The sequence below is a fragment of the Gymnoscopelus braueri genome, assembly GCF_963280865.1.
Source record: "Gymnoscopelus braueri genome assembly, chromosome: 2".
Taxonomy (NCBI): domain Eukaryota; kingdom Metazoa; phylum Chordata; class Actinopteri; order Myctophiformes; family Myctophidae; genus Gymnoscopelus; species Gymnoscopelus braueri.
Window position 1 is genome coordinate 60,784,415 of NC_137604.1, and position 20,000 is coordinate 60,804,414.

Here is a 20,000-nt window from a genome sequence, read left to right on the forward strand (position 1 = left end):
TGTTTCTTACAATAAATACACACTTTTTTGTGACATTACATACTGTACTTACACCTGTGATTTATCTTTTTTGACTGTGTACAAATACAATAATTTTAAGCCGGTATGATCATTTTATATTTCCCATCTGGCAACACTGGGTATAGAGGTTAGGTTATGTAGTTACTGTCACGGGCTATACACAGACATGCTAAGAGGGAAGTGACAGTTTGTAGCATGACATGATTTTTTCATTCAATGTAGAAATAACACAGACTTCAGGGCTTCAAACTTTGTTTATTTAAACACTGTTTATTGGAACTGATCTGAAATGTTTGTTTGTCACCTGGTCTTTCCTCTGCAGTAGCCTACTGGCACCCTCTGAATCTGACTTGAAACTGCCTAAACAGAACAGGGCCAGTCCATTTGGTTTAAGAAGGGGTGGAATGTGCCAAGTACTGAAGAGAGGGAGGGGTGTTTAACAATGTTAATGAGCAAAGTATTTCTATGTCTTTTGAAGTAAATTCAAAACCAAAATGGTGTTTAGTTTAAAGTACAACATCTATTCAAGTGGTAGGTTATTTATTCATCAGATAGTTATAAGCTTGTAGATAAGCTGATTTTGAGGTTAATTGTTTCTGTGCTTGTGGTAGGATCCACTCCCTATTTAAGGGAAGCTGCAAGGGACAGTTAGTTAGTTGAACTTGGCAAGCAAAGCGCTAACAAGGGCCACTAGAGGGCGCTATTACCCCTGGGTCACGGCGTAAATTGTTGTTGCGAACGCGGAAGGAGGCGCCTCCGACCAAGTGGAGCTTACTATGTAACCATGCTTGGGTTGTGTGTGTCTCTGTCCGTGTGTGTCTCGGTCTGTGTCTCTGTGTTCACGCTCTCATTGGCTCGCGCCCCCATGTGGCTCGAAACTCTGTGCTGAAATGCCAGCAGCTGCACTGCCTGTATACAGCGTGTGTTCACGCTCTCATTGGCTCGCGCCCCCATGTGACTCGAAACTCCGTGCTGAAATGCCAGCAGCTGCACTGCCTGTATACAGCCGGCAGAGTGCGGCAGAGTGCGCTACTACAGTGTGGTTGAAATATGGCAGCCACAGTCAAATTGCGTTCGCCTCCAGCGTTCGCGCGTCTTACTTGTATTGTAATTCCCATAGGTTTCATCTTAGATCGTGTCATATAAGAACTGTGTTCCAGAAATAAGCCATTTTAATCATTATGGATATGAAGCATCAACTGAAAATGAAAAAGTACTAATTTATCCAAAGAGTAAGATGCATTTATTTTTCTCCAAACACAGACCAAGGTTATAATAGTTTTGGATTTTTCATTTTAGTTTAGTTTTAGTAAGTTTTGATATATATTTTTCTAATTTAGTTTTATTTCGTTTTTAGAGCAGATTTGCTAGTTTTTATTTGTTGTGATTTTTGAAAATGCTAATATTTTTAGTTTTAGTTTAGTTTTAGATAAAGACAAAATATAGCATTTATTTATACATTTGGTACAGCAAAATCAAAAAATTCATATCCCAAAAACCTTAAATAAACGAAAACTAGGGGCATTTTGTCTATAATTTGAGCTCGTTTTAGTTAGTTTTGTGAACACACAATACAGTTTCAGTCAGTTATCGTAAATTTGACTTGTCTTTTAGTTCTAGTCCCTTACTAACATTTTAGTCTAATTTTTATTTGTTGATGAAATTGTCAATATATTTAGTCTTAGTTTTAGTCATCGCAGCTTAGTTTTTATTTAGTTTTCGTCAGTGAGAAAAAGTAGTCGACGAACATTTTTCGTCATGGTTTTAGTCGACGAAATGAACACCGGTCAGAAATCTACATGAAACCACGCTGTTCCAAACAAAAAAAAGAGATGAAAAAAGAGGATATCAGATCATGTGTATCTCAAGATTTATTTTGACGGTAAGCCGTCTGTGGGAGGGTCTGTGCGTGCGCGTCTGTGTTCGGATCTGGACCGACATGACAAACTTCGTATCGACGCTGCCAGTAGGCCTATGTATAGGTCACAGAAGTACCTCCACTGTTATTTTTTCACCATTTCAGACTTTTAGAAATATTAAACTTTAATGTCACAACGGAGCCATTTATTTTGATGAGTGGGTCTCGGATCGGGCTGAAACCTTGCCCTGAGATCCACATGATAGATTTGTGGGATTGTTTGTTTAATTGTATTCACATTTATTTATGCTATTATCACTGTCATTTATTTATTTGTTTGTTTTTATTAATGTTTGTCTCCTTTGAATTGTTTTAGCCAGGACTTGTTGAATTTTTTTGAAATCTTTTTAACGTATTTAGATATTTATTATTATCATTATCGGGACTTTTTTAATTGTTTTTAAATCTTTTTAAAGTATTTAGATATGTATTATTATTAGTAGTATTATTGTCTCCGCCGGAGGCGGAGAGTATGTTTTCGCTTCGTCGCTTTCGCTTCATTGGTCAAGCTCCACGTGACACGTGTCAACATGTTGACACCAATGCCTTTGATTGGCTAGAGGGACGCATGACGAAATAAAATCCTATAAATAGGTGTGTCACTTCAAAAAGCCAATTAAGTTTTTTGAAGTGAGGTAAGACAGGATCAATCAGTCTTGATTGGAACAGTACCTTCCAGTACAAATCACCCGTCCGTGCGTGTGTGTGTCCCTCTGAGAACACCTAACATTGGTCAAGCAAAGGCGCAGAAGGCCAAAGCTAAGAAAGCATACTCATCTACAACAGTAACACAGAAGAGGACTATAGAGTTGAATTGATCCCACAACAAGGCCGAAGTCTTAATACTGTAACAATTGGCCACCTTGATCAAATACATTATGTAGCACTAGAGAAAACTGACATAGATCAAACACACCAATCAACTGCTGAAACTGTTCAAGACAATGAAGATGAAGAAGACAGACAAGCATTTGAACAAACCAGTCAATTACGACGACTCCCATATGACACATTGCTTCAAGAAGAACATTTTATAGATGCAGACACTACATATTCAGTCGTCCCTGCAGAACACCAAAAACCACGCGCATTCTACCAAGACGACCCGTTCTACCAAGACGACCCGTGCTATTAAAATAGCACGGGTCTGCTGGCGGAGACTTGTGCTCCGAGGAGCACATTTTCTAGTTAGTATTATTGTCTCCGCCAGAGGTGGAGAGTATGTTTTCGTTCTGTCCCGCTGTGTGTCCCCCCCTAGCCAAGCTAACATTGGTCAAGCTTCACGTGACACGTGACAATACTTGCTTTTGCTTGGCTAGCGAGACACATGACGAAATAAAATCCTATAAATAGGTGTGTCACTTCAAAAAGCCATTTATGTTTTTGAAGTGAGGTAAGACATGATCAATCAGTCTTGATTGGAACAGTACCTTCCAGTACAAATCACCCGTCCGTGCGTGTGTGTGTCCCTCTGAGAACACCTAACATTGGTCAAGTTTCACGTGACATCACAATATGTAATATAAATATATAAATAGCTTAGACAGGAACAGTACTATCCAGTACAAACAGAGATCACAGCTGAGATTACACAATGAAACTAACTCCCATTACGCAAACTGAAGAAGCAGCAAATCATCGTCTGAAACCTGATGAAGAAGCAAAGGCGCAGAAGGCCAAAGCTAAGAAACAGAGACAAAGAATCCCTAAATGACAAAAAACGAAGACGAGCCACAAATGCTGACAACATGACACAGCAAAGAAGAAAAAGTACAAGAGTCTGTAAAGAACATCGAAAGGAAAAGAAGAACATTCCCAGAAAACTATGGTAAAAGATATTTGATTAAAATAGCACGGGTCTGCTGGCGGAGACTTGTGCTCCGAGGAGCACATTTTCTAGTTAGTATTGTTATTATAATATTTTAGGCTATTTGAAGCCAGCATTTCAGTCAAAGACCTTCCTCAGGCATCTGGTGCCTGATGAGGGTCTTTGACAGAAACATTGCCTTCAAATTTAAAACAAAACGTTTGTTCTTTATTGAGCAAGTAAAGACGGTGTGCGAGTTCTTTTTTATCTTGTTGCATCTTGCTCCACCAACGCACCTGTCCCCGAGTTGAAAATCAGGTGCGCAAAAGACTTAGGTCTGATATTTTAGGCCAGGGGTCTTCAACAAGCCCCTAAGGGGTCCTCAGAGATACTGCAGGGGGGTCACCAAATCTTTGTGTGATAGGGACTTTATTTTTAAATTTTTAACCACTTGAACCCTTGCATCTTTATTTTGGAGGGAACTATAGCCAAAAATAGTGGATCTACAAGCTCAAAACGCGTCTGCGGGGCGTTGTGAGCTTGTGGATCGGCTATTTTCGGCAAAGAGGTTTGGTGTAGTAGAGGGATAAAGAAGCAGACCAGGTACTGAGACAAAGATTTACAAAGTATTGAGGGTTTAAGTGGTTACATGTCTGAACATAAATATTTAACATGAATACAACATGTAGTGGGGGTCCCTGCTTCTTCTCTCTCTCAGCTAAGGGGTCCTTGGCCTGAAAAACGTTGAAGACCTCTGTTTTAGGCTATAACATCCGGGTCATGTCTGGCGCTACGCTGTCTGCCGTCGACTTCACAAATGGATGATGTTATCAATTTTTCTCACAGAACATCCCGCATTAGACGTCAAGAGATGGAGCCCACACCGTTTCTCCAGGAACCATACCCGTTTGGTTTATTTTAGACTTTTTTCGGTTTTCGCCGGCAGCGTTCCGTATTCGTCTTTTTCCTTGTTTTCTTCGTTTGTTTTCTTTTAAGTGGACTACGCAAGATTTTATTTTTCTGTTTGTACTCATGGCCGCCAGTTCCCACCTGATGTCGTGCGGGAGTCCCAACTGCCCCAGCCCGTAATGAATGACCGCTACCTTGCATAACATCTTGAGACTGGGGTTCAAGTCCAAGATACACAGGCCAGCGTCGTCTTCATCTTCAAGATTGTCCACAGGCGTGTATATGTATCCTCCGAAGACCATGATACGATCTCCCACCATGCAACAGTAACTAAAAAACATCCACGAACAGAGGATTTTCCCCATGGGCTCCACTTCATTCCAGGAGAAGGTCTCTGGGTTAAATTTCCAGAGATCGTTGAACATCCGGTCGAGGCAAATGTTGTAGCCGCCAATTATGTACAGCTCTCCATTGTAGGCAAAGGCGGAGTGACCCTTGCGTCCTTCTGGAAGGATCTGTGCAGAAGGTGTGCTCAGCCAGCAGTCGGTCTCTGCGTCAAACACACCAATATCCTTGTAGTACTTGGACTTCCGGTCTTGGCCCCCGAATACAAACATCTTTGTCCCGATGGCGGTGGCAGAATGACGTCTCACAACAGCCGGTGGAGTGCCTCTGGTGTTAATCAAAGACCAGACCATTGTGGTGGCGTCCAGCTTGTAGAGGTCATTAGTGCGTCCAGTTTGCCAGACGTATCCTCCAAAAATATACATGACCTTCCCCAAGACGCAGGCCGAGTGGTCGCGCGTCGCCTCCGGAACGGCCCCGGAAACATCAGGCGTGAACCACCTGTGGGTGTCCACGTCAAACGCGTGAAGCACGTTGCAGTAAGGAACCCCTCCCCAGATGTAGATGATGTCTTCTATCAGCGCGGCTGTGTGGCGGTCGCGCATGCCGGGGACCTCGGGGGGCCGTTCTCCTCTTCTCGTGGTCAGCGCGGGTAACTTTGTCCAGCGCAACGACACAGTGTGGAAGACGTACACACCGATCTGACAGTACAAGTAAGGTCCTGTGTAGCCTCCAAAGGTGTACACCTTCTGCCCGACGGCTACGGCAGCGTGGTAACAGTCCTTCTCTGGTGTTCCTTTAGGATGAAGCGTCCAGCGCAACATCATACACAGATGGAAATTGGTTTATCCTTGCCCATCAGGATATTTCCTTTTGCACTGTAATTTTTGGGTTATTATTTATCTCATTTTTCTTCCGTTTCACTGAATTAGAATGTCCTTTTATAATGTGTTTCTTTTGCTTAATGTTCTGTCTAAAGCACATTGAATGTACTTGTTAATAAAATATGCTATACAAATAAATTCCACCTTGTTTTACTGTGACTTGCCTGACTATGTATAATCACTCTTTGAAAGAATGGAGTTATATTGTGCGCGCTAGCACTTATATAGACCTGTGGCACAAACTTCAAGCAAAGCCTGGCCAACCCACGAAGCCGTTGGTTTGGGTTGGCCAATCAGGGAAGCCGATGTCCTGGCATGTAGAAAGGCAAAAGAAAGGCCAAAGAAAGTTCGGACAGAGCATTCCAAACTTTCTTCTGAACAGGGTAGGTTATATAACTACAAAATTAATGATGTCATTCATCCAAAGTTTTCTTCTGACTTTCTTTGGATGCACCTGCACCCCTATATGTTCTGACTGTCTGCAGAAAGTTGGGTCAGCGTGATTGGTCTTGGGTGGGCGTGATATATACATTTTTTGTTTCCGCATTCAGCCCAGGTGTCATTCTGTCAGCAGTGAGTTGAACCAAAGATGGTTGATTTAGAAAGATAGACCATCCCAATTGGAGCCACTAGAGGCAAAATGGTACACAAATCCTAATGGTCTCCTAAGGTCTGACAGCAGATACAACGAACGTCTTGTTTACTGGTGCTAGATCCCGCGAGAGTGTGTTGCTGGGACAGAGAAAGGTTGATGATAAAGTCGATTCCTCCCCCCCCTGATGTGTCTCTCTAAAAAAGCCATTTTAGTTTGAAAATATTGGGAAGATTGTGTGGCGTGTAACGATCGGGTCCAATATTTAGTTCAGTGACCATGGGGCTAAAGAATGGTTCGGAAGCTGTGTTCACGAAATAATAGACTCCAACCGGCATGTCTTTCTTTTTTTCTTTGGCATGAGTTGAACCCTCAACATAATCAATGCATTTCCTCACCAAGCTTCGGAAAACAAACCAACTGTCTCAGGAAAATATTAATTATAAACATAAACACCATTGGGGCAATTGAAAACAAACTCCTTCAATAAGGTATTGGCTAAAACTCGTTATTGGCCCTCGTTTTTCTACGGCTCTATTTGTTTTGTTTTGGAGTTAATAGTCGACTAAAGAGTCTCTTTAAAAGAGGCAGCAGTGTCAGCTATTGTTTTCCATTCAGTTTAACGGGAGTGCTTAGATTGAGTCTGATTATTTCATGAGCATCACTTTCAATTAGGATAATGTTACCATTACATAAGTTTTTTTCTGGTGTGCTGAATTGCCGTTAATACAACTATACCACTTCTGTTGTATTTGGTTTCATTCTTATTACCCCGTGGTAGAATACGTATTCAGATTTATTTTTACTTAACTCTCTCAGTGCCAAGCCCCGAGTTATCCCGAGTTTTCTCTGAATTTTCATGATCACTTTCGCTTTCTGATTCCTTCAGACTCATTGGGTTCCGGTTTCATGACGCAGATTCCGTTTCCGGTTCTATTTTTTTTCCCGCGGTCATTTTTGGCCAGAATAGGGAAAGTCACGTTTTTTCACACGGTATAAAAAACGAACGGAGAGGTCTACTTCTTTTCTCTTTGGTCTGCGTGACTAACAGTCATCGTAGTCGTGTATCACATCGTAATTTAGCCCGATCAGCATTGTCAAAAAAGTCACATCCGGTTAATGACCGGATGTGACGTAAGCCTGTTTGGGAGGGGGCGAGCGAGTCAACGAGGCGATCAATGTGTCGATTTGCTGCTCTCTACTGGTAGAACTGTCGTAAGTGTTTAAAACCCCAATCAGAGAATTTATTTGAATGAAACATTTCAACATTAAAAAATTAAAAAACACGCAAATCGCTGGCACTGGGGGAGTACTTTATGAAAATACTCTTGGCAGTGAAAGAGTTAAAGTGGTATTTCACTTAAAACACTTCTGGGCTCATTTTAAAGTCTACTCAGGCTTTTGTGTTTCACGCCAGACTTTTACCAGTTTCACCAGTTTTTAGGTTGCTTGATTCAATATTTATTTGCATATCTGATATTCATTAGATCAAAATATATAACCCATTTAAGTTTAACTGAATAAAATGTTTATATCAATCAAACAATTACTACTTTCTGTTATTTTGACCATTGCAGTGACAGTAGCTTCTAGTCTCCATGCGATACATGCAAGTGTGCATCAATTAGTATAGTGTTCCATTGGTCATTTGTTTATATTTGTATTTTGTTTAGTTTTTGTTTTCAAATTCAGTTTTGATATGATTTGTTTTTAAAGTGGGCTAGCTAACTAATTAGTTTCTATTAGTTGTATTTTTTATATATTTTTGTAATTGTAATATGGATTATGGAAGATTCAACAATGTCCGGAAAAGATCAGATCTACAAGCTCACAACGCCGCGACGTGTTGAACATTGAGCATTTTCTACAAAGACTAAAACTAGATTGTCTCGATGATTTTAGTTAAGTTTTATAAAAAAGTTTTTAAAAAGTTGTATTCGTTATTTCATCACTTTTAGTTAACTATAATAACCCTGGTGTGTATTGTTTGTTTAGATCTGTGTTGCCACGCCAACCAGAGGGCCCTCAGTGGAATGCCATGCTCATTGGCTCAGCATCACTTTACATTAGAGCGTGACGCTTCCTAAAGTATACCGCTTCTCAATGTGGGGGGGTTCCAGGGAGGACCCCAGCTACATTATTACATTAATATAACGTTGGGCAGAAACCTCTTATCTCCATATTTCCTGAGGCGGTATTTTCCATGTATTGCCTGATTCACTGCCTTTTGCTATTATTTCAATGTTGTTTTATGCTTTTGCTTTTATTTTTTGCTTTATTGTTAAATTAGTTGTAATTGTAAATGTATTCTTGCTCTGTAAAGCACTTTGAGCTGCATTTCATGTCATGAAAGGTGCTATACAAATAAAGTTTATTATTATTATTATATTCTAACTTTTTTGTTGATGTAAATTAATGCCCTACATGTGATCATCGTCACACAAACGTATCAAGGTTTCTGCCCGACAGCAACGATATACAGCACATCAGCTATTTGAACATAGCTGATCTATAAGAAACAACGAATGAAACCTCTTATCTCCATATTCTAACTTTGTGTTTTTTTGTAAATGAATGCCCTACTTGATCATAGCCTACTACAGCGTCAAACAAAAGTATCAAAAGTAGCAGATCTACAACCTCGAAATTTCGAGCTTGTAGATCTGCTACTTTTGCCATTTTTGAATTTGAATCCTGAAAAGTAACAGTTTTGGACATCCCATCCATTTCCATCCCGATAGAGACAATTTTCAACATTAATGGGACAACACTATTCACTAGGACTGTGTCAGCTTTGAAAAGGGAGAAACCGGAACATCGGCCTACATTCAAAAACCCAACTCTTTGAAATAATAAAGGAGCTGGAAATTAGACAAACAAATTGTCCCCACAAATCTCTCCATCTTTCATCAGAACCAAAGAGAGAGAGAGAGAGGGAGGGAGGGGAATTACAATGACGCCCCCTTTAATTAACAATGGGAGATAACGAGTGGCGCTGTTCAATTAAAAGTTATATTAATTTTAAATGAGCTCCAATTAGGCGCCACGTTGAAAACCAAGGCGATAAGATAATTGACTAATTATGGAATTTTTCCTTTCTAAAATATTAGCATTGTGTTAATTGGAGCTGAAAAAACAATGGGGAAATGCTTCATAATTAAGTGGGCCTTCTGTTTTAATGCTCAGCCTTCGTGTTTTAATGCTCAGCCTTCGTCGTCTATTTTCTCGAATAAATAAGAAAACGATTGTGCAATTTTGTCCTCAACACATCCATCTACACTTCCTTCTGCTGTCTGTCTGTCTGTCTGTCTGTCGGTCTGTCGGTCCTGGATCATAATACAGCGCCACACGACAGTAGCAGATCTGCAAGCTTGAAACGGCACATTTTGAGCTTGTAGATCTTTTGCTATTTTTGAATTTGAATCCTGAAAAGTAACAGTTTTAGACATATGAGGTTTCTACCTGACAGAGACGATATAATGTATTATCATACTCTACCATAGGTCTATTGGTTAAAACAACCTTTTATGCACCAAAATAAGTTTGGAAAATAAACAAAACTTCATTCATTCAGTATAGTTTTCTCCTGACATCTGGAGAGACAGAGGACGGCCGAAGAGACGGCGACCCGCGGCGGAGAGGGTTGGCAGCCCAAATCACTTCTTCTGTGAGGAAGAGCCCAAAAGCTACAGACTGCAGTAAAACCTACAAGGAGAGTTTAAAAATTCATCCTGGCAGAATGAGATGTTCTTGCCCAGCAGCAATGACGACGCAACACACAGAAGATGCCCACTTCTGGTCAGACAAAGGAGGAGCCAGACGCGGAGGCAACCCACAGTGCCTAGAGCCTCCTTGTGTCGCCAACACCTGCTGCAACATCTCACCTGCCACCCTAAACCCTCAAGAGACAGTGGGGGCAGTAGCATGCCACTTGGACACAGGCCGGGGTCTGATCAGCCTCGGTCGGGTCGCCTGGTAGAGGGTGTTGCAAGATCCGAAACACCCAGTGACTCCAGGAAACAACCCTGATGATGTGTCCAAGTTTGTGCATCAATTGATGTTTTATTAACGGAATAGGAACTCAAGCTGAACAAAATCTGCCATGCAGGATTTTGGGTTTCTATCCCCATTTTATATGCACTACACCCTGCGCTAGACCCCTAGGAGATGGGGTACTTCTAGTACTTATATAGCTCCTAGTACTTATAACTTACAGTCCCGTTGTGACTGACTGGCAGTGTGACTGAGTTATTGTTGTCATTGTCTATCTTCTTAGTCTTGTCCTATGTTTTTTTCTCTTTTTCGCTTTCTTCTCTCTTTCTCCGAACTGTGCCCCGGGCCAGTGTGATAATAACAACTGGATGGGGGCCACACTACAAAATACCAAACCTATATGACCAATGACAGTTACACAAGCCATGCTACACATAATTGTGCTGAGTAGGCGGTGCCCAGAATCGAACGGGACGGGTCCTATGTTCCCCGCTTTCCTAAGGAGAGCGGGGAACATAGGACCTAACCTAAACCTAACCCTAACCCTAACCTTAGTGGGGGAACATAGAACCCGGGGAACATAGGGATGACCCCAATCGAACCCATGACCCTTGTGATCCAAAGGTGAGTGCTCTACCAAGCGAACCGGGACATTCTGTATGAACATCATTTCAAATCTGTCCCGAGATTGCAGCTTTGAAATAAAACAATGGTTTTCTTTAAATAACATAATGATCGTCTCTGTCGGGTGGAAACCTCATAATATGAGGTTTCCACCCGACAGAGACGATCATTATGTTATTATGTTATTTTGTTAACATTTTGTTATAATTTTGGACATATCATGTCCAAAATGTTGTTACTTTTCAGGATTCAAATTCAAACATGGCAAAAGTAGCAGATCGACAAGCTTTGTGTGACGCTGTAGTATGATCAAGTAGGGCGTTAAATTACGAAAAAAACACAAAAAGTTAGGACATAAGACGTTTTTCCCCTGAACACCAACAAAATAACATATCGTCTTTATATTTACAGGCAGTGTGAAGTGGAATTGAAGCTTGTCAGAATTTCCCCCACAAATGTTTGGCTCCAAATCCCGTACGGTGACAGCTCACTCACGCTGTACCGCCACGGAGTGGAATAAATATGCGTTGATACCAGCGTCTCACACACAGTCTGAGAGAGATCAGAACCGATGAGCCCCATCCAAAATATGACATATTCTGCCCACTGCACACATAAAGCCTCATGCATAGTCAGCGGCAACTGCACTTGAATACAATTCGGAGTGCTTGTACTTTACTTGACTTCTTTCCTGCCATACGATGGAGCATAAATTCTGGTCTTCAACGAGCCAAAAATGTTCACATGTCTCCCCCCTTTTCTTTTGCCCTTCATTAGCTCCCGGTCGCTGCCCGGCCCGCACCCAAAACCCTGGTGTTGGGCCTGTATAAGGCAACCAAAGGCATGGTGGCACTGTATTTAAATACAATTCTTTTGACTTTTTACTTTACTTGAGTATTTCCTGCCATATGATGCATAGAGCATGAATTCTGGTCTTCAACCAGAATTTTTTTTCAAATGTCTCCCCCCCTTTTCTGAACCCTTCATTGGCTGTGCCCAGTATAAAAACACACGTCCTAGACTCTTCCCCCTTCCCTAAAACACCCTGGACAACGCTCCACACGTCCCAGACTCTTCTCCCTTCCCTAAAACACCCTGGACAACACTGCACACGTCCTAGGCTCTTCTCTTTTCTCTAAAACACCCTGGACAACGCTCCACACGTCCTAGACCTTCCCCCTTCCCTAAAACACCCTGGACAACGCTCCACACGTCCCAGACTCTTCTCCCTTCCCTAAAACACCCTGGACAACACTCCACACATCCTAGGCTCATCCCCCTTCCCTAAAACACCCTGGACAACGCTCCACACGTCCAAGACTCTTCTCCCTTCCTTAAAACACCCTGGACAACGCTCCACACGTCCCAGACTCTCCCTTCCCTAAAACACCCTGGACAACACTCCACACGTCCCAGACTCTTCTCCCTTCCCTAAAACACCCTGGACAACGCTCCACACGTCCCAGACTCTTCTCCCTTCCCTAAAACACCCTGGACAACACTCCACATGTCCTAGGCTCTTCTCCCTTCTCTAAAACACCCTGGACAACGCTCCACACTTCATCCTAGATTCTTCTCCCTTCTGGCTCACAAACTATGGATTACACTCCCCATTGCGGTCAGAACTTCAGACTCACTCCCAATTTTCCACCTCTTCAGACTCCACCTCACCCCCCTAGCACTTCACTCTCCTCGTATCCATGATCACCTTTCATTTTGATTGATGTTAGTTTACAATGCGATGACCATATCTTCGTCATTAATTAATTAATTATTTTGTTCTCATGCTTTTTTTTGTTTCGTGGGTTTGTTTTGGTTTAACAAAAATGTACAGAATGCTACTTATACAGAATGTTATTTTTAGATGGATGCTCGGCTCACTGTTTACCTGGTATCCATAGTTTCTTTGAGTCACTACACTGTTCTCTCCGCACTCTACGTATGTGACTATTTACCTTGTTGTTTGTTGAACTCATGTGTTGAGTTCATGCTTACTCTGCTTCATTCTTATCTCGCACTTATAAGACACTCTGGATAAGAGGCGTCTGCTGCTTAAATGGCTAAATTATGAATTGGCATAAGCAGCTATAGCGAAAAGCCTGGGATCGGAATGTGTGTGAACACACACGCTCATCACCGCTGACGAGAACCATTTTTCCAACCGTCAAGGGCCTTCAATCATCCGTGACAACACATGTACTCCCAGAGCCATCCTATAGTTTAGGAGCGTTGGGAGCAGAACCAGCGTTGTGCTTTGAGTTACGAGGCTGGAAGCAGTTCAGGTTCTCATCCACTTAAATCCTTCTTGTGTTTTGGGAAGATAATATTGTTGTTGTCGGGCAGAAACCCCCATATTTTTTCCCCCCCGTAAATTAATCACGATCATACTACAGCGTCACACAAAAGTCTCAAAAGTAGCAGATCTTAAAGCTTGTAGATCTGCTACTTTTGCTGTTTTTGAATTTGAATCCTGAAAAGTAACACGTTTTTGGACATACTGTTTGAGGTTTCCACCCGAGAGAGATAATATAGAAACGACCTTCAGGGTTGCGTGGAGGAGCCAGAACAAGCACTGGAGAGTATGTTTCACAAAGTTGGAAACTTTGGCTTTCTGTGTGTGTGTGTATGTGGTGTGAGCATGCCAGTCGCAATCACACACACACACACACACACACACACACACACACGCACACACGCACACACACACACACACGCACACACGCACACACACACACACACACACACACACACACACACACACACACACACACACACACACACACACGAAAATGAAACACATTATCAAAGAAAACTCACTTCCTGATAATTTGACAATATTGAAAAAGTAATAAAGCGCATAATCGCTAAGGCAAGAGTCGAGAATAGCAGCCTTAAATGCACTCGTCTCACTAAAGTTCAGAATATAAGAATAATAATGAAATGAATGAGAATACATTTTAATGTCTGAAACGTGTGGGGAGAGAAAAAGATTAATGAATCATGAACCATAGCTACTGCCTTTAGAAGTTCATTCAAGACCATTTGAGGATGGCTCTGGGCCCTGTAATAAAACACTGATTACTATACAATTCTACACAATTATCTGAATTGATTACAACTTATTAATGCATATAATTTTTATCTTTAAAGACCGTTATGGTGATTACAGTTCAGTGAATTAGATTAGGCCTATGCTCATTTCAGAAGAGGCCGCAAGCCAACTATTAGAGCATTTAAATATTAAGCATAATTATTGTGTTACTTAATAAGAAGTGTTGTAATTATAACTTGACCATTGCTTCGGGGGAAAGAGAATGCAGACAGAATGGAAAATAAAGAGCATGTTTACTCTGTAGACAGTTGGTTGGTTCATCATATTTTGTGTAGGAATTGGTGGAAGAAGTAATACAACCTTTTATTACTTAACTCTTCCACTGCCAGAGTATATTCATTAACACATTCCACGCCAGAGTTTAATATCATAATGTACTCACCAGCGATTTATTGTTTTGTTTTTTGTTTTTTTTCACCTGGCCACAGACCTCGCTAAATACCTTAACACCGCCAAAGGGGAGAATTCTCCCCTTTTCAGTCAATGGTCTTTACCGCCAAAGGGGAGAATTCTCCCCTTTTAATTTTTTTTTTGTATTCTGTTTTTGAATTCCTAAAAAGTTTCTCTAATTTTTGAGTATACATTTATAACCCTAACCCTAACGAATTAATAAAAAAAAAATTAATAAATAAAAAAAAATAAAAAAAATAAAAAAAAAATTAAAAAATCCATTCACTTCAATGTTAAAAAATAAACGGACAAATAATTCACATTGTTTCTATAAAAAAATTATTAAAACCCTGGCAGTGGGTGATTTTATTATGAAAAAACTTTGGCGGTGAATGTGTTAAGATCGCGCGTTCAACTGTTTGTAGACACACAGGGTAGCTGTGTGAGTGGCCCAGAGAAGACATTTTCAATCGGCGATCGTCCATTTTGCAGTAGTCGCAGTTTCTATTAAACAGCGTTCAGCACAGAGAAAAACAACACCGGAGATAATGGCGGATTAGCGGAAGCTTTAGAGCGGCGGCGGATCGGAACGAAAATCTTCGATTGACATTTCTGTTTCCGTTTCCGGTGTGCTACAATGAAATGTGTCACTGCGAGGGAGGCCTACAATGAGAAAAACACTGCGAAAAAAAAAAAAAAAAAAAAGACCACTTCGCGTAGAACTACGCGACTGGCACGCTGCGCAATTATTTAGGTTCGCGTAGAACTACGCGATTAGCACGCAATGTGTTAATAAACTCACCCACTGCCAGCGATTTTCGTGTTTTATAACCTTTTCAACAGATCACAGAAAATTTTGGCTATATCCATTATAACTCATCGTCTGATCGTGTGTGTAGACACACAGGATCCATGCCCCGACCCCCAGAGGAAAAAATGTTCACCCGCGAGGTAACTTTCACGGGCGCAGCCACAATGAAGGCACCATTTACTGGCAAAAATGCACGTCTTTCCCACCTCCCCAGCCGGCCACAGAACATGTATATATATTATGATCGCGTGTCAGACCGTTGGTAAACACAAAGGGGATAACTGTTCGTCGTCCAGAGAAAAGAAAATATAACCGGAGCTTTCCCTTCGTTTGTGAGAGCGCGTTAGAACTATGGTGTCTAGCCGAAACCAGGGCAAAACCAGTTAACTCAAGATTTCCGTTTGCAGGAAACAAATAAACAGTAGGTGGACGGAAGCGGAAATCTTCGGATTACGTTATTCCCGGATCCGGGTGAGTGGAAAGTGAACCTGATGAAAGGAGTGACAGAGAACGGCGCAATCTTTTATAAAAAAAATCTAAAAATTAATCAGATGGGAATTCCCGTCCATGGAAATGAAAGAGTTAAGTGGCATTATGTAACTTTTTTAATGAATATGTTGATAAAATATAATAATTGGGCTGGTTGTATTTTGTCTCCCTGCTCTTCTATTGAGACATTTATATCATGTCAAAGGACCTAGACATGAATCCAACACGACGCTACACACAAGTCTATGAAGGTATGAAATCTATTAAAAAAGTTTAATCTGAAACACAAGCTAAGGTAGCCTGGTAAACACCCCCTCCCTCCGGAAATCTTATTTGCATTTGGTTTCAGGAAGGAGGGTCTGGGATTGCTCACAGAGTAAAGCTGCCCGAACCGCTGCGCATACGAACCAATCAGCGGCTGCTAGGGGCGGGATCATCCAATCACCTGCCTAGTAGCTTGAAAAAATGAAACTCCGTCTGTCATCGATTCTGCGCCCGGAGTCTCAGATGCAAGTACGCTGTGAAACAAAATGTGTGTCGCAAGCTTCTTCCATTTGACGGAGTGAGGTTAAAGCTAAGGGTCCTTGGCCTGAAAAACGTTGAAGACCCCTAGCTGGCTTAAAGATCTAACCTGATTCCAGGAATTGCAGAAAAGCAGATAACACAGTGCAAGTATGTAAACGACATGGAGAGACGTACTGGACTGCACTTAAAGATAGTCCAGCTTTAGATGTTTGCTTTTGAAGATCTCACTATTTATCTGAATTCTACTTGTACGCAGCGTGTGTGTGTGTGTGTGTGTGTGTGTGTGTGTGTGTGTGTGTGTGTGTGTGTATGTGTGTGTGTGTGTGTGTGTGTGTGTGTGTGTGTGTGTGTGTGTGTGTGCGTGTGCGTGTGCGTGTGCGCGTGTGCGTGTGCGTGTGTGTCTGTGTGTGTACAAAAGAAAACATTTGAGGTAAACAGGACACGAAAAGACCTCAATAAATGAAACGGGAGAAGAGGAGAAAAGAGAAGAGAAGGAAAGGAGAGGAGACTGAAAGGGAGCGAGTGCGCATGCGTGTGTATGTGCGTGTGTATGTGCGTGTGTGTGCGTGCGTGCCTGTATGTGTGTGTGTGTGTGTGTGTGTGTGTGTGTGTGTGTGTGTGTGTGTGCGTATGCATGCTAACTCACCATGTCTGGTATAGTTTTCCTGTTCACGGTGCACCATGTCCTTATGTCCCCTGGTTGTCCCGTACAGTAGCCTAGCAACCACAAAACAGTCGAACCATTACTACACAGAGCTGGAACAAGTACTCACATTTTCTTTTTTTACTTACAGTAGGTAAAATACCACAAGATGTAAATTCTCTGTTGCAAGTAAAAGGCCCGTATTTCACATATTAGTTGAGTAAAAGTACAAAGGTGCTGGCATCAAATATATGTTTAAGGCCATGGTTCTCAAAGTGGGGTCCGGGGACCCCAGGGGTCCTTGAGCGGGTTCCAGGGGGTACCCAGATTAATGTTGGATAGTTAGTAACCAAATGGACCCTTATGTAGCTGTAACTCTGAGAGTGTACAAATGGAACCCAATGGACCCGTTAGGGTCCATTTGGTTCCATTTGTACACTCTCAGAGTTATGGTGGTCCGTGGTCTAATGCAGGGGTTCCCAAAGTGGGGTCCGGGGACCCCCAGGGCCCTATACATACATCAGCTATTTTCAGAATATCTTGCTATTCTTTGAAAATGTTAGAATATATTTTTTACATTTTTAACACCACATCTGAAAATCTTTTCAGACGGGGGTCCGCGGCCAAATCCGCATTCATTTAGGGGTACTTGACCTGAAAAAGTTTGAGAACCACTGGTTTACAGTACTATAAAGGTACTCATAATGAACGGTCCATTTCAGAATTTGTTTTTATATATTTTTTTACATTTGTCGAACTTTTTCTAAATAGCAGTTCTGCAAGCTCACAACGTGTCTCATCACAGCTATTTTGGAATAGTTGAAGTAGCTGAGATTTGGGCTTAAGTGTTTAACGTATGCTTGTTTTTTTATGACATGAATGCTTCTAGTTTTAGGATTTATGTATTTAGATTGATAATAGATTATTTTTTTTGCACTGTTTTATGCTGTCTCTAGGAGAAACATAATCTTGTTTCATTTTTTTTTCTGGAGCTGCCTGCAGAAGGGGAAAAAAGTCAAATAAAGCAATCTTCAACTGCTACCATCATTTAGTTGTCACTAGTGTTCAGTTTCGGTCTTAAAGTTATTTGTGGTTTTGTGATCCTCCATTTGACTGCTGGCAGACAGCGCTAGCATGTCTGATGGCTTAAATATGGTACTTATCCAACTGACAACGAGACAAACAACAGAACTGTTGTTTATGGATTTCAAACAGCTATTTGAGCCAAGCCACAGCTGAGCCAACATGGCTCAAAGTGCTGTTATTAATGGCTCTAAAGCGGTATTATTACAGCGAAGCATGTTGGCTTGCTTCGGGATGTCTGACAACTTGTCTTGTTACTGTTGTTTGTCTTGACCGCATTGTTTGAGCCTAAAAAGGTTGGTTTTGTGTTAATCACATTAGCCCTGGGTCCCTAATTAAAAAAGGGGGGAAAAAACATATATCATTTATTTTTCAAAAATAAGTTTCCAGTTTTTATTTAAAACATTTCAATCTTTCAAAGTTTTCCTTTTGTATGGTTTCAAATTGTTAAAAATGCTCACAAATGGCACACATTTACTGGCTCCCTATTTTTGGCAAAATTATATTTTGATATTTTCCATTTCCTCACCCAAAATAAAAAAAATGTCCAAACATTTTCATAAATACTGCAAGTGTACAAATGCACAAGTTCAATTTATTTGATTATTTTTTATTTGACAAATTGTTCACAAAAAAAAAGAACATTATGGAATTCTAAAATAACACAGATGCTTTCCCGTCTTCAATGGGTTAAGTGATTACGGTGGATTGACCTGGTCTGGTCCTGGTGCTGGTCAAAGGCCTTCAGGGTTTCACTGGACGAATAGGACTTCTGGGTGGGCACCCGAGGGCCCGGGGGCCCCAGACCGCAGTCCTCACTGTCCCCTGATGAACCTGAGAGAGACATAGCCATCTGGTTAACCAAAGACTGTCCCCTGATGAACCTGAGAGAGACACACTAACTGGTTAACAAAAAATAACTCACTCTGCATAATGTTGCTGTCTGATTGATTGATTGATTGATTGATTGATTGATTGATTGATTGATTGATTGATTGATTGATTGATTGGACCCTACAGAAAAACATGGGCAAAAATCCTTGATTATGCGATGAAATAGTTTTTATGTGATTTTATTTACACAACATATATGCGAAATACGCAAAATATGCAGGGTTTTATGTGATTATATGTGGTGAAACAACAATACCCCAGCATAATCTGCACCATTTGGCTGAATATGCGATAAATTATGGAGGGTCTTATTGAATACTTTATTAGTCAGAAATGTAAACAGCATGAGGTACAGTCGGACATTAAAAGGATAACACAAAAAAAAGTTCTGGGGACTTAGTTTCCATTGTGGCCCTAATGGTGGAAACCTTGTATGTCGCACTGTGTCGCGTTGTGAGCTTGTAGATCGGCTATTTTCATACTTCTGTGCGATACTCTTGTATGATGAAGTGGGGCGTCAACTCACGAAAGAAAACAACCCCAAAAAATCTATATGGCGATACAAGGTTTTCTTACAGCAACGACAAAGGCCGTTTCAGATGGGGGACTATTGACGTGGGCGTTCTCGCTTGGATCAGCAGGGATCATACCCGGATCATTGTTGCTTTGTCCTCCTGCGCATAGCGTGGAAAAAAAAGCTGACCCCAATCCAGCTCTTGTCGCCCGCGGGCAGTGGTGGAAAAAGTACTCAAATGTTTTACTTATTAAAAGTATCAATAGGCTACTGCAATGTAGAAATACTCTGTTACAAGTAAAAGTCAGGAATTCAAAGTTTACTTGAGTAAAAGTACAAAGTATTGGTATCAATATGTACTTAAGGTACAAAAGTAGAAAGTACTAATTATGCACGTCCGAACCAATTGCCTGCCTCTCATTGAAAAGGAATTACTAAGGCACGTC

The 20,000-nt window shown here is 41.3% G+C and overlaps 1 protein-coding gene across 1 annotated transcript in view; it reads right to left on the reverse strand.

The window, feature by feature from the left end:
• The window catches only part of tenm3 (teneurin transmembrane protein 3), a 458,716-nt gene that overhangs the window by 223,280 nt on the left and 215,436 nt on the right, over window positions 1-20,000 (reverse strand). The window contains exons 5-6 of the mRNA XM_080444084.1: window positions 18,860-18,980; window positions 17,067-17,137 (exon numbers count right to left, since the gene is read on the reverse strand). Of these exons, the coding sequence (XP_080300210.1) occupies window positions 17,067-17,137; window positions 18,860-18,980 (192 nt within the window). The remainder of the gene's footprint in view (window positions 1-17,066; window positions 17,138-18,859; window positions 18,981-20,000) is intronic.